General features: G+C 37.5%; 1 protein-coding gene across 2 annotated transcripts in view; it reads right to left on the reverse strand.

The window, feature by feature from the left end:
* schip1 (schwannomin interacting protein 1) overlaps positions 1 to 15787 on the reverse strand; it is a 265176-nt gene that overhangs the window by 236738 nt on the left and 12651 nt on the right. The window contains exon 6 of one of the 2 annotated variants that reach the window (XM_028045403.1): positions 6566 to 6667. The exons of the other annotated variant lie outside the window; for it this stretch is intronic. Coding sequence (XP_027901204.1) covers positions 6566 to 6667 — 102 coding nt within the window. The remainder of the gene's footprint in view (positions 1 to 6565; positions 6668 to 15787) is intronic. 2 annotated transcript variants of the gene reach the window in all.

Raw genomic sequence — 15787 nt, forward strand, 5'->3', positions numbered from 1 at the left:
TTGTTGGGATAATGAGTCACTGGTACATAAAGGTTGTTACAGTGCATCACCTAATATCAAATTCTCTCACAGACAAAACTTTGAACTGCTGCAAATGTATAGCTTTGTGTACATTTTGATTTTGGAGTCTAGAATCTGTGTTTTTTTCCCCTTCGCTTGGATTCACTCCAATAGAATTTCTACTGGGCCAATCAGCAAACAGAAGGAGGAGTTGTGAACAATGATGTTGATTTTTTGCGCTGTTTTAGAATTGTAGTCTGCTTGTAGTTTTAGGAATGGCAGCAGAGAAAGTGAAAGAAGTTGTTCAGTTCATGTTGGCTGCGCTTCCAAATACTGAATTAACATTAACAGCCACTTCTGTCGGATCGGCGGTGGAGGATGGTTGTTTACAGCGCAGACAATTTCCAACAGCTTTATGGCATTGAACTGGTACATTACCTACGTCATGGACAAATGTTAGTGATTGGGTAACATTTAAATCCTCAACACAGTCGAGGCCTCCAGGAAACAATCGTTTCTGAATAGCCAAGAGCCCAGACCGTCCGTTGCAAAGCTGATTTTTACCAGGGTAGGGGAGGAGTGGAGATTGGCAAATCAAAAAATAACATATAATTTATTAAATTTGAGATTCGTATTTTGGCTTGAAATGTCCATCCTAAGTACCAGGACCCAATAGTATCTCATTTCAAGACACGATATGCAGATGGTTTGCTTAGACTAGTAAAAAAATGGCAGAGAAGATGTTAAAACCTGTTTTCTTATAACTTCAGCTACAATTATTCGATCACTCATAGATTGTGTAAAGAACATTAAACTTGCATCCCAAAGTGGACAGGTGGCCATGTGGCATGGAAAAAGAAATAATAAAAAAGTTAGCTTACTCCCTCCTAATGCAATAGCACAGTAAAACTAGCACTGTTTGTATCAACACAACCTCAATATATGTAATATCAGAAAGGTACATCATTAAGAATACATATAGTTCAAAAACGAAAGCGTAAAACCTGATATTTGACCAAATGTGATTAGTTGCTTCACAGTTGTACCACTTAAAGCATTTTTAGATGCACCAAACAAATGGAGCATCAATTTAAGCGTGTTGGCTGCTTAAGCAAGATCTTGCTAAAATGAGTTCAACCCTCTACCCATTCGTTGTTACCACTTAAACAAAGAAATTGGCACTTGGGCATAAAGGGCAGCCGGATGCCCACCTAATTACTTTAAATCTTCTTCAGCACCTTAGACTCAGTTGTAAAATAACTTAGTTCATTCTTGTGAGGGGCTTACTCTGAAATGTGCTTGCAGTTTCTCAAAGTTTACACCTGTTTCTGAATGATTGCTTTCTTTGCTGAAAATGCAAGGCATGCACTATGATGATTGAGAGAGCAGACATCAGTATTAAAAGAAGGAGCAATGTATAGCCTGTAATAGTTTATAAAATGTATTGATTGGTAAGGTAACACTTGGCTGAGATGTGGACAAGCAAGTGGTGTGTAAGGGTTTTTCATTTCTTGGCACAGACTATCATTTTTCACCCTTTCAATCAAGATTTTTACCAAATGACGTGACTGACAACTATGAGAGCTGCAGGAAGTTATTTGCATAGGTAAATAAGAACGTCCTGTGCATGTTCACCGTTTCCATGGTAATGGCGAAAGATTGCGAGGACACATTTGGCTGGGCTTTGTACTTCGAGAGAGAACTGTACAGGCAGGTGTACATTACAAATTACTCATACATATGTATGCGAGTACACATGTCACTGAGCAGGATTTTATACAAACATAATTTGCATTAACCACATATTAATTTAGGTCTATATATGATGTTGACTATACAACAATACATTTAAATGAATTTTAATAACAAGAATTTGATGCACAACTTTGAATTTACTGAGGATTTTCTGGGAAAATAAAAAAAGGAAATCTATAGTAAAAACAAAAAGCATGAAAACTGTTCTTTTTAAAATCCATTGATGTTTGTTCCACATTCTAACATAGAAGCCCAAAGATGATCGGTTCAAATGCATTGGTAATAGCCCAAAATGATTAGATATTCATGCCGATGATGGCTGTATGTAAACAGACCCTGCACACACTCCATACAGAAACATGCTGCTTTCTCTTGTCTGCAGTGAAGTAACAAGTGAGTTCTCATATACACTACAATAAAGAACTTTTGCTCTCATCCTCGACTTATGGGTCAAAAAGACACGAGAGGATACACACAGATCATATTTACCTGCGAGAAAAACCAAACCAAAAGAATTCTCTGATGTCTTATCCAATCCAGAGCTACACATGAGTACCATAAAAGACAAAAACTTATACAAAAAGATATGGGTGTAACTCTCCTTTGCAAAAACACTAAGATGCTTTTGCATTACCTATTACTTATTACTTATTGTGTAAATATTCACCATGGCATGGGAAAAAATGCAACAATGCGTCTCACCTCAGTTTCTGATGTTCTCAGAAGTGCTAGAGTCACCTTAAACTTTGTTGTAAGAGCTGCAAAACAGCACGAGGACAGAAAAGTCATCTCAGATTAATGAAAGGGATCCAATCTATCACAGACTTCAAGTGCTCCCCATCACCTTCCAAATAGAAGAGTTTCCCGTAGTTTACCAAATGCCTTCTTTAAAGAACACTCCTATTTTTGGAACACTGCCTTGCTCCATCTTTTTATTACTTGTCCTGTCCTGCAGAGTAGCACTCAAACTTGTTGTCTAAGTGCCAAGGAGAAGCTTAACAGATTTACTTTCACAAGTGAAGCATTAGAACTTTTGCTCTAATGCTTGATATATATATATATATATATATATATATATACATGTATATACTGCAAGGCCAAAAGAAAAGTTGCAACTTGAATCTTGCTGAGCAAATAGGTACAAACTTGATATTGAATAGTTACTACTTGGACAACTGTCTTCCTGCTGGCAAAACATTATTTAAACTCAGCTAATGCTATGAGTAGCTTCTGTCTTAAACAACAATGTGGAAAGACACATCCTGTGCTCATGGAAAAGGTGCTAGTCTGTTTAAGAAGGGTCAAATCATTGGCATGAAGCAGAGAAAACATCTAAGGAGATTGCAGAAACTACAGTACAATTGCAGGGTTCAGAGATCAGCTGATCACCTGAATATACTGAAAGACCAGTTTATTACATCAATGGATTGATTCTTCCCTAACAACAAGAGGACTTTGTAAGATGACAATGCCAAGCTTTGTCAGGCTGAGTGGTTCGGAAAGCATGAGACATCATTTTCACATATGAATCAGTCAGATTTTGGTGAACAATTAACGCAAAACCGATACAAAATACATCTTGTGACATTGCAGAAGCTTATAGAAGCAATGCCAGTTATTAGAGTGTGACATTTTTTTTGGTGGCAACTTATTAAGTGTCCATTAGCACCAACTATACATAAATTAACATAGAAATACTACAGCCTACCACAGTATCGTTCCTCCACATGACAACAGTGTACCAGTCTTTTGTTGGCTACTTTAATCATCTCAAACTTGTCCACAATCCCCAAATCTCATAAAGCACCCTAGAGATGTTCTTGAACTGACTATTTACATCACATATGTGTGAGATTCTACCTTGTCTATAATGAATGAGGAATTACATTGCTGAGGAATGTTTTTATACCTTACTGAATCTGTCATGAAGAGCTAAGGTAGCTGCAAAAAGCAAAAATGGGAACCAATCCCACACAAACGAGGTGTATCTATCAACGTGGCTAATAAAAGTTTTGGACAACCCTCACTAGATTTCAACATTGTTAACCATGGGATTGAATACATCGGTGAGCCAAATAGTCACCAAATTTCAAAAAGATCATGTTTATTCTTAATTCTGATTAATTTGAGTGATTCAATTGGGATTAGTAAACAACCTACACTCAATCTGATGCGGAAGACCATCGTATTTCTTCTTCTTTAGAGGGCAGAGAGGCGCTATCATTTCCCCCATAAATGAAGAGGCCAAACCTAGCCTCATCCTACAGCTGAAAGAGTCTTCATGCCCTCTTTAATATCTGTACCTGAGATGCTTTGCCTGAAAGAGACAGGGATTTTACCCACTCTGCACATGGACTGTTTACTCGTCTGCACTCTTGCAAACATTATTACAGTATGAGATGTAGGACTGTCGGGTCCCTTGATTACCTTTTAAAAAGAAATACACAAACACTGGCTGGGCTGTCAAATTTGTTGAGCACGGGAACACAAACTGTCTTAATACATATCCTTCCTGTCCCTTCTGTTACTCTGTAACAAGACGAGGGGCAATAACTCCCCTCTTGATTTCTCTGAGAGACTTGTGTTCTCTCGACTCTGCTTCAATAAATATTGCTGAGAGAAACACATATTTTTTTATGTGTAATATCTTCTAGAAATAAAGCTCCTCATTCTCTGCTTTTTTTAATCATAGCTGTTTTTTGTTTATTTATTGGACTTCAGATTTTAAGGTTTTTTTTCATGTCTGCTTAAATCAGCTTGTTTATGCTACAAGCAAAGCTCAGGGGAAGTGCAGTTTTATCCTGCGGAGCACCCCTGGTCTCGTCGTCGGAGTGACAATAAAGCTCCCTTTAGTGTTGACTTTCTCTTTGATTACAGAACAGCTCCCTGCTGGCAGAGCATGCACTGGCCATCAGAAAACTTATTTAAATGGTTATTTTATAAAAACATTTCCAGGAAATTAGGTGCGTCTAAGAGAAAGACAAAAACAACCCGACATAAATGATCAAGCATAAGATTATGACCAAAGCCCATTGTAGTGTGTAGCATAGTGTCTCACTTTTGTTGCTAAAAGATCCCTGTTCCGTCAGAGCATGGACTCCACTAGAGTCCTGAAGGTGTATGCTATGGTATATGGCGCCAAAGAATCAGATCATGTTGATCATGTCAAGTTGTGAAATCTAGTCTTCTATCCAAGTTGTTTTTGCAGCATATTGCACAGATTCTTCACCAGATTGAGATCCGAGGATTCTGAAGATCGTGTTAACCAAAACCATAACTGAACCATTTATGCTCTTATTGGACAAACTGTTCTGTCAAAATAGGAAATGTTTGTACCATCCATGTGATTTACTAGAACAGAAAATGTGATTCATTGAACTACATTCTCTTCTTCTAGGTCGTATTCTGGTGCTCAGGTATCCATTGTTGTCAATTTCAGTGGTGGACATGAGTTAGCATTGAACTGAATAAAAAATAAATGTGTTTGATAAAAACATGACTCATTTTTACTGTAGGAGTGATGGTCAAAGTACTTATTCACTGTAGGAAACCTGATGAATCAAGCCGAATAAGATTAACTAACAGCAGAGTAATTTAGCTACACATGAAATTTTATGTAGCGAAGATTATCTTACTTCGGTTTAAATTTTGAAGAAATACTTCTCACAAGACACTTTAATAAACCAAAAATCTAGTCCAAAATAGCTGCTAATCCTGAGGTTGGTGGCAAGGATGGCCAATATGTTAATTTATAATCTTGTTGTTATCCATATAAGGTTTTATTTAACTTTGTGTTAATACAAGCCTTACATAATGTTGGATATTTAAATGTAGTGAGCCAGCTATCTAGCATTGGCAGACTGTTGGCATCTTTAGAAAATGGAGCTAACAGAGTCCAAGGAAGGTATTTCAGAAAAAAAAAATAGAATCCATTTTTCATTGACTGAATGAAGTGACACAGTTCTGACATTACCCCAAAGGTCCTTTCTGAGTGGGTGATCAATTCCTTGTGACACCTTATCCCTCAGAAGCGTTGGTTCCCAGAGATTCGAGTTCTGACTGACACCACAGAAACCCTCAAGAAGATGTTGCTCAACTGATCACCCTTTCTAGATCCAGTTATGATTATTGTTTTTTGGTTGCATCATATGTACACTTCACAATTGTATGCTAAGACATGCTAGGTTTATTTACAGTCATGTTCTTGTTTGTTAAATTAAATAACCTAAATAAAACAACAACTTTTAGTATTTTAAAAAGCAATTAATTGAGTAATTAATTGAAAATAAATCAAAATTGGAGAAACGTACACAAATTTCAGATTTTTTTGCATAATGAAGAATATTGAGTGGACAGATGAAGAATCAATTCCTTACATTGATTTGGCTAGATTTTGAGACTGATTTATGAATATTATAATAGTTTAAGATAGCTTTATATTGCAAGATGCTGTGGCATTATCATGAGACTACACCGTTATTATTATGGAGAGCATCTCTTTTGTTGCTATTACTTGTCAATTGTAATTTCCCCAATGGGGGATTAATAAAGTTATATCTTATTTTATCTCCTGTTCATGTCAAGATTTATTTTTGGCCTATTGCTATTGGAATATTACAAAACATACTGTAGTTGTGTATGATTAACTTCATTTTGTTAAATACTTCTTGAAAACTTTTTCTTTGCTCCCTAAAGTTATAGCAACTTTAAGGCGCTATAATAGGTAGTGAACGCATGAATATATTATGTGCCTTCTGCACTTTATTTAAAAATAAACCATAACCCAGCAAGGGCACTGTATCTTTTTTACCTTCACTGCTATCCGCTGTGCTTTTGGTTTTCCTTTCCAACCTAGAAGTCCTTCTCTGAGTATCCTCACTTCTCCTTCAGCCTCCCCACAATAGCGACGGCTCTGCAAGCACAGCAGGAATGCTGTCAAAAGGGGATTATCATGCCTCTGATCTGCTTAATGAACAGTAATGGTACATAGCTAATGAACAAACGGGAGGGGTACTTCAAGAAGGGTCGAAGTGACAGTTAGACTTAAAGTTGGATGAGGGGAAGCTATTGCAGATGTTTCCCACATTTGAGTGGGTCAGAATGGAGATTAACCCCTGGCTCTTCTTTCCCTCTTTCCTGCCCTCTACCACCTTTTTATGCCACTCCTTTTTCCTCCTGAGATCTCATTATGGGCAGACTCACTGGCCATGTGGCCCGAGTCTATCCGAGTAGGAGACGGTCTCCACATACGAACAGACCGTATAGATCTGTGAGGAGGAAGTGGTGTTGGAAACCACACTGAAGTAAATGGTGGAAGAAAGGACAAATAAAAAAACACAAGCGGCTGTAGGACGGGGAAAAGAAGAAGAGAAGATAACCAGGAATGCGTGTGTGTGTGTTTGAGGTGTAGGGGTGTGTGTGCAGGGAGGGTTGTGTTGAAATAGAACAGGGGAGGATATTGCCTTAGGTTCCAGATTGTTATTACTTCTCCAGATGGTAGGGAGATGCCTCCAGCAGATTTATGCCTGGTTGTAGCCGGTTTGTGTGCATAAAGGTGGTACATCCATGTTTATATATGCTGCCATATGTAAGCATTCACACAACGTTACACTGGTTTAGTTTAAGTAGCGTCAGCTAAATGCCATGTTCTCTAGATAAATAACCAATTAGAGGCTTGTAGGGGGTTCATGGCCTCCAATCAAATCCTCATGCAGCAGCTGTAAAATATTGGTTTTATTAAAATGCAGGACATGAACTGCTGTAAATTTTCCAATAAACTGTCTAAAGACCCTTGGCTTCCAAAAAGAAATACAAAAAGAAAAAAAAAAAAACCTTTTCACATATTTTTCTTTTGTTTTGTCTATTTTGTTGTTTATTTTTTGTTCCGTGTTTGTATGACATTGATTTTATTGATTTGTCCTGTACGGGGTCATCAGATGTGTTTAATGTGCCACTGGAGACTGCTTGTGGGGGTGTACTTGAGTGGGTTAATGAGTACACAGGTACTTGTGTTACTCTGAACATAGAAACTAAAATGGATCTTTTGATATACACACACAGTGCTTTGCAATTTGACAACCTCTACATTGTGGTTTCTAAAACATTAAAATGTGAAAATTTCTCTATGATTTTAAAGGCGGGGGTGGAGGATTTTCTGGAAAATTGACTTTGAGCTTTATATCAGGTCATAATGTTATTCCTACATCAAAAAAATGTTGCTGCTTAGAGTTTTTCACACATGTTTGAGGAATGCTTGAATCTCCCTCAGCAACCATTCAGGGGTGCCTAAATACTTGTTCATACTTCGCCTACTTACCCAAAGCTCCTCCTTGGAGCTGCGGTCTCCAGCTGAGCATCCGCCTCACAGAGCTCCTCTAGACTAGCGGCAGCAGCAATTAGTTGACACCTCGTGGAACCGATCGCCCGCTGAGCTTATCATTGGTACTACTTGTTAGTCCAATGCTTCTAAGGACGGTTGTTAATGGAGAAGCTTTTGTTGTGTTTACAAAAACCAAAAACAAAAAGGTATAACATATTATAATTTCTGGGTTTTGCAATGGTGTTGCTGGAAGGTCCTTTAGTTTCTATAACATGACTGTCAGTGCTTTTTGTGACCGGAAAGACTCCAATCTTTTCAGTCGTTTAAGAAAAAGGAGCAGCATCCATTTTGCGGTAAGTCAACTTACAGTTTTCATCAACAGGGTGGTGAAGGAGTTAAGTTACACTTGGTAATTCAGCTGAAGAAGATCCAAGTCCCTCATATGGTTTCTCTGGTCTCATTAAAAAGAAGAATGGTAAGGTAGAAATGTTTTACAGTTTCAAAATCTTAACTTTTATAACTTGGTACATCTGGTACTGACAATCCCCTGATGCCTCCTGCAGAGAACCCTAGCCTGGGGCAGAGGATCATGTCTAAATATATAAACATAGCAAAAGTGGGATAGTTTAGACCAGGGGTCTTCCACTCCAGTTCTTGAGAGCCAGTTTTCTGCAGCTCTTAGGTATGTCCCTGGTTCAACACACCTGAATCAAATGGTTGAATAACCTTCTCAATGGTATGTAGCAGAAAATCCCAATAAAATACAAAGAAATGTGTCATCATTATAAAAAAAAGGTAAAGGGCCATGAATATTTTTGTAAGTATCTGCATCTAACTCTTAAACTCAAACAGAAATTTAGACTCACAGAGGCTTAGACATAGAGTTATGATTCTAATAATCATTTCAAATCCCACCACATCTTATCTAGCTACCATCACTCTCAACTTTTGTATTTTTAAACATCCATCATCCTCCCTCCGCCTCCTGGAGACATTAGCTTTATCCTCTCCTCATTCTCCCTTTCTGCCAAATAGCGATGATGAATCTCTAAGATATCTTCCCAATGGGCTCTCTCAAAATCAATAGCTATTTTGGAACTTTACTTTGGAGTGTAGGTTTCCATGCATGCTGGTGTATACACCCATAAAATCCTTATGGAAAATAATTTCTTAGTTTCAAATAATAGCTTTTGGCCTGGATGAATTAGCACAACTCTTAGGCATCATGATCCACTTACAGCAATGTTGCAAGCTTTAGCTGCACTAATTTGTTTTGTGCAACACATTCAATCTGCAGAAATCTTTCTCATCTTCATTCTATCTTTTTTTTAACTGCAGATATTTTGTTGAGCTTCTATCTGCAAAACACAAAGCTTGCTGCCATTTTCTTGAATTAAAGGAAGGTTGTAATCTTTATCTCCAACTGAAAGGTTTGAAAACATGAAAATAGAAGTCCATATTTCATTTACCCTAAGGTTGCACATCAATAACATCACAATAATGGCAAAGGGGAGGCTAGCAGAAAAAGATTATGTTCTGGAGAATCAAAAGAGATGATTGAGATTGTTTTGGCATTTTGGGATACACTGATAACGCTCCCTATATCTCAACTACATTTATAAAACAGAGTACTTTTAAGATATTAAAAAAACTTTTATAACACAGCATAAATCTACATATGTAATTTATAACACACTCAGACAACACTGCATCCATGTAAGTATATTAAACATGCAGTTTCTCATATGACACACCAGGAATGAACTCTAATTCAGCAAAAAATCTGTAAATGTAAATCTGTTACATTCTGTTGCTATTCCCGCTCCTAATCAGTAAATGGATAATATGTAAGCGGCACCAGGTCCTGCTGAAGACCTGTGTGGATGATTTTACAAGTAGAGTATTCAAGGTTAGTTTTTAAAATTAAACAATGAGTTTTTAAAAAGAAAGATGAAGTAGAAATGTAAAAAGCTCTTTAACAACATGTGTTTTCTACAACACACCAAGATCTGTCTACATACACATGTCCAGAGTCCAGATATGATTGTGGTTCAGTCTGGCTGATGAAGAATGAGAGAACGTGAAGGTTAAGACGGATAATAGGAAGGCTGAACAGAACACAGCAAGTTACTATTATTCTTTTTTTCCACTTAAATCTCTCTCACTTATGAAACATGGATTGGACTTAGAAAAGTTGGTAGAGTTTTGAAAATAAAAGTCCAAAATATATTTTTCCAGGGAATATGCATTAATGCTGAGACCGTTGTGAAATACAAGGTAAAAGACAGTTTATATCTAAACTCTATTATTATTTTGTCTTACCTTTGGAATAGAAAAATTATGTGGCAACTACTGTGAAATCCACTGCCAAAATAAATGCTTAATAAACGCTCATGCCCTTATATTTTTATTACAAAAAAACAAAGAAAATCCATATGGCCAATATTTTCATGCCAAAGGTGTCAGAAATCGATCCACATTGTTGATTAGTGCATTTTTAACTTGGATGATAAAAAACAGACAAAATCAGTTTAAATTACTGTAAAAAGTAAATATTTTTTTAGTGAAGATGTTCTCCATAATGGGAAAGAAAAGCCCCAGCAACAGTACTCATAACATTGAAGCTGACAAGCAATCCTTTAAGAGAAACATGGGGAGGTGGGATGGAGAAGCGAGTCTGATGTCAGCTTTTGTAATTTTGCCGTTTTTGCTGCTTTGATAATAAAATTATGGAGTTTATATCGATTTATACATGATGGGTGGTAGCTTTACTACATGCAAGTCCATCTCTGTCTGCTCGCCAGGGCTGAATATTCCTCCGGAGTTTATATTTTGCACAGGCAGTCAAATTTAACTTCTGTGACGGATACAAATGTGAGAGTTACTGTCTCTCAGCAAGCCAGCTGAGCTCAGGCCTGTTTTGACAGTAAATAAGCTAATAGGCAAATGTCATGACTATTAAATGAGTTAAGCCCGATCGATGTCAACTCTCCAGCAGAGGTGTATAAATTCATTTGAAACCAGACACCGACTGACACCAATAAAACATTTGTTAGCAATTGTCTGCAAATACGGAGGGGAGGGGCAAAGTGTGTGTGTGGGAGAGGGGCAGGGGGAAGAGGAGTGAGATGGGGTGTGTTGGCGTGTGCCTGTGTGTCTCTCCATGGAAGAAGCAGTGGGAGGTGTAAGGAGGGAATGACATGAAGTGAGTGTGAGAAAAAGGGATTAAGGTTGGGGTAGTGGTGGCAGCAGGGATGGAGCCATCTCTTTGCCTTGTGAGATTATTGGTGGTAAGAGATGAGAGAATGATCTCCCACGCAGCCTGCAGAAACGCTTACACTAACACTTTCTCCTCAGAAAGTAAAAGGGGGTGGGGGGATGCAAACAAGTCACAGAGATAGCAGCAGATCAATGTCTACAAACAATTTTCGCAAACAGGCAGCAAATGGACGCAGACGTCCTGCAAGCTAAGCATAAGAACATTTATGTGTGTCTATATTTGAAGTTTTTAGGCAACAGGATTTTTTTTTCTCCCCTGTTTTCTTACTGCACTTTTCTGGGATATCCGTCACTTAAATTAATTCATTAGTTATCGGGCTGTTTAGCTTTAGCAAGCGTTCAGAGAAATGACTCTGAAGCAGTTCGCCTGCTCTCTCATTTCAACACGTTAGCTTTGATCCTTGGCTTGTGGCTCTGAATAAAACTAACTAAAACATCCCAGAAGGCCACGCGCCTGTGTAAATCACATGGATCCACAGCAGCACCAGTCAGCACTTACATGGATGCTCCTATGCAAATGCATGCTTAAAGACTTCTACATATTCAGGTCACTCTACAAAGGAGAAGACCTTCAAAGCTAAATGCAGAGCAAAGGATGTGAGTTGCCTAACAATAATCTACATGTATGATCATGAAAAAGTAATCACTGTCAAATCCGCCAAGCGCATATAATGCAACTTTTAGATCCTTTTCTACAAGTAATCACCAGTTTCAAGGTATTTGCAGGGTTCAAGACCTAATCTGCATTATATTACAGTGAATACGTCTCGGTGAGGTAACTTACTGAGATGCTAATTACAGATTTTCATATAAAAACAAACTCAGCATCGACTTTTTCTGAACTTACAGGGTTTTTCTTAGGAACCAGCCTGTATTCTGACATGGCATACAACCAGATACTTTCTATGGACTTACTTGCACTACACCACATCCTGGAAAAAAAAACATGTATGTATAATAAAGGACATGAGATAGTAGTCCTACTTTACATTTTCCAGACCTCTAAATTCAAGAATAGTAAATTTTGAAAAAAACAAAACCTCTCCCAGAAAGTACCCCATAAGTTCTGACAATATAATCTGTATGTTTTTGGTAACTCCATTAAAATATCTTTATTTTATCTTGAAAGTTGAAGAAGGTAACTGAATTCTTCAGGAAGCATAAGGTTAGAAGTCTTCCTGTAATAAAGGATGATCCCTGAAAGTGAAAAGTAAACTGAAACTTTCACAAAACAACCTATATGTTCTGGGAAAGTGGCAAGTACTGAATAAATACAAGGGAAGTTAACCTGAAATGAATAATGGAAGTGATCAGCATGACCTAAAACAGTACGGACAAATAAGCAGAAAGAAAATTTCATACAACAGGCTGGTTATTCAGAAAACTGCCCTATGCGTTGTACAATTCAGAAAGCACCAGGTTATGAATCATAACATAATGCAGCCCTATTCTTGAAAAATACCCTGTGAGTTTTAATGAAAGTATGGGCCGTGTTATGGATTGGTGTCATTGTTTTTAAATTCTGCTGCAAATGTGATCTTTAATCTAAGATTGATTGGTCATTTTATTAAATCATGTCAGAATGTAAATATAAATAAATATTTAAGTATTTTTGAATGTTATTCAATTCATTTTACCAGTTAAAAGAATAATTGATTGTCAAATTATTTCCTCCTTTCACTGTTTTGCATCAACAAAACAAATTTGCCAATACGGCGCCTGCCAGAGGCCTGCCAACATAAACCAGCAGGATTGTTGCAACAGTCAAAACCATTGATTTACTGTCAACAACCCAGGCATGGCCAGAGTAGGACATGAAGAGTCGAGGCCCTTAGTGCATAAATATTACATTTGGGTCTAGTTTTACAGCAGATCATCATTTCCATACATGCAGCTGCAATGTCAGCCTGACACTGATGCAAACAGTTGAATTCCTGAGTGTAAATCAAAGAATGTTTTCCAATGGAAGATGAAGGATGTGTGCTGCGGTATCTTCTCCGAGCGTAGGCGTGTAGGCGTGTGTGTGTGAGTGTGTTCAATATTGGAGTTCCATAAAATATGTATAAAGTATGTTTGAACCTTCCCCGCTCCGCTACAGGGCAGCAGCAAGGTCCTTCAAACCCACATGAGCACCAACACTCAGAAAGATATAATGTGGCACCCTGGCCTTACACTGATTAATGTCTGTCCTTCAGAGCCCAAACTGCCACAGCAGAGAGGGATACAGCGTGAATGAGGACAGACGAAGTGAGAAAGACAGAGGGATTAGAGTGTGATAGACAGAGAAAGGAAGAGAAGAAAATATAGGCAAAAGGAGTGATGCAATGGAGTAGAAAGGGTAAAGGTGATGGAAGGAAGACCGGACATTTGCCCCTTTCTGAGTGAAAGGTGGCTTGAATGACGAAAAATAACCTCAGTGGATTTCAACTAAAACTTACAAGCATCCAAAGAATAAGACAGAGTTACAATAAACAGGCTTTTGTATGTTGTTTTTTTTCCTGCTTGTAATTATTATAATCGAGTCAAACTTCACACACACAAAAAAACACAACTCTAGCACTTTCTGCAATTACTGTGAGTAATCACATAAAAAGAGGAAATGCAAGAAGAGTAATGAGGAAAACAAAGTGTCATGTTCATAATCAGAATTAACCCATCGTCTCTCAAACACTGTGGACTTTTACTGATGCCAACAAAACAGTATCAGCAATGCCAAGTAATGATGTGATTGCTGATAAAAAGCTCCTAAATAAAATGAATTTTGACTCATAAGGGTAAAATGTACACAATTCAACAAAAGCAACTACAGTAAATGGAAGGACCGAATACAAGAGTTGCCTTTGTTCGGCTAGGCTTTGGCTTTTTGAAAATATTTTGAAATGTTGCTCATAGTAACAACATTATGGTTGTAACTGGAAAACTGTGATTTTCTTATTTTGATTGCTTTATGTGGTCTTTGCTTTTAAGACAGATTCTGTATGCTATCCTGAGCACTTAAGCTTTAAAGTGCCTCCCTTGCACTTTTTATATTTCAGTTTGGGTGAAGTACCTTTTACCCCTGAACACGGTTTTATGTAATAAAGTCTGTGAAAAAAAAATCTTAAAGGAATAAATCAGAATTTTTGTAAACAGAAATTAGAATCTACTTTACAAGCACACAGTCATTAAAAAATAATTAGTCTATTAGTATACAATTTTAAGCCAATCTGTGATTAATTCTTTTAATGTGCAAAAATGGTGACCAAACCATTTGCCTAGTCAAATTGGTTACTCACAGGCCACAAAGTTTGAAGATTTTTTTTTTACTAATTACTTAAAAAACTATTTTATTTTTCTCCGTTTAACAATACACTAAACAAAATTTTTAACAAAACATACACCAAAGTCTTACTTTTGTAGAAAACTGATTATTTAGCCATTGATCCAAAACATCAGAAGTGTCTCAATATTTTAGCTGATTGAAGCCGAATGACACAGTTTTTTGGATTGATTATTTTCTGGTTTTTTGGGCAACATTTTTTGTGTATTTCCAAAAACAAGAACGGTATATCGGTCACTGTTCGAAAAACACTCACTTTATTTCGCAACGTTCAATGAATGTGTTCGCCCAAGTCAATTAACTTTTTCAGTCCCATTTGCAATAAAACTAAAATGAAGAGTAAAAAATGGGTAATTACAAGATGAAAACTTTTATATTTGCATTTGCATATTTAGTTTCAAGCAAGTAGTGAGTGACTAAAAACATCTCCTTGAAGTAGCATGAAGTTAACTGATGTTATTAATGGAACATTCTTTCAACATTTGAGTTGAAGAAAGCATATAATGAGCCAAAATCCCTCCCAACTACATCCAAAACTGCGCAATAACTTGACAGGACAACATTTTCATAGATATATTCATTTTCAACATTTTCATACCAGGTCGCATCAGGACATCATCTCACCAACAGAGAAAAAAGGAGTGGGTAAAAAAATAAAATAAAATCTAACCCACACAAAGCTGCCACAGCTGCTGAGCACAGAGACATGACATCATATTTTTCTGTGCTAAGTCTTTGCAAAGAGCGTGGGCCGGTGTGCACAGGCAGCTCCTGCGTCTCGGTGTGATTACTACACTGTGAGAGCCAACAGACATCGGAAAAGCAACACAGCAGAGTTTATGTCTGCGTGTGTGGGCGTGTGTAGGGGTGTGTGTGTGTCTGAGTTTGTCACTTAGAACTTGAGGTGATCTAAAGGAATCTTTTTCACATATCCATATCTATCCTCTCATCTCTCCCTGCGCTTCTCCACCTCAGCTTTCTTTGTTATTTTCTCATTCCCACCTCTCTCTCTCCATCTGCTGATTGTACCATTGTTTTGTTTTCTGGCTTTTGTTTGGCTGTCATGCCCTGTGAGCACTCTTTAATTCTACACACTGCCTCAAGATTACAAAGTG

Source organism: Xiphophorus couchianus, chromosome 18, assembly GCF_001444195.1.
Source record: "Xiphophorus couchianus chromosome 18, X_couchianus-1.0, whole genome shotgun sequence".
Classification (NCBI taxonomy): domain Eukaryota; kingdom Metazoa; phylum Chordata; class Actinopteri; order Cyprinodontiformes; family Poeciliidae; genus Xiphophorus; species Xiphophorus couchianus.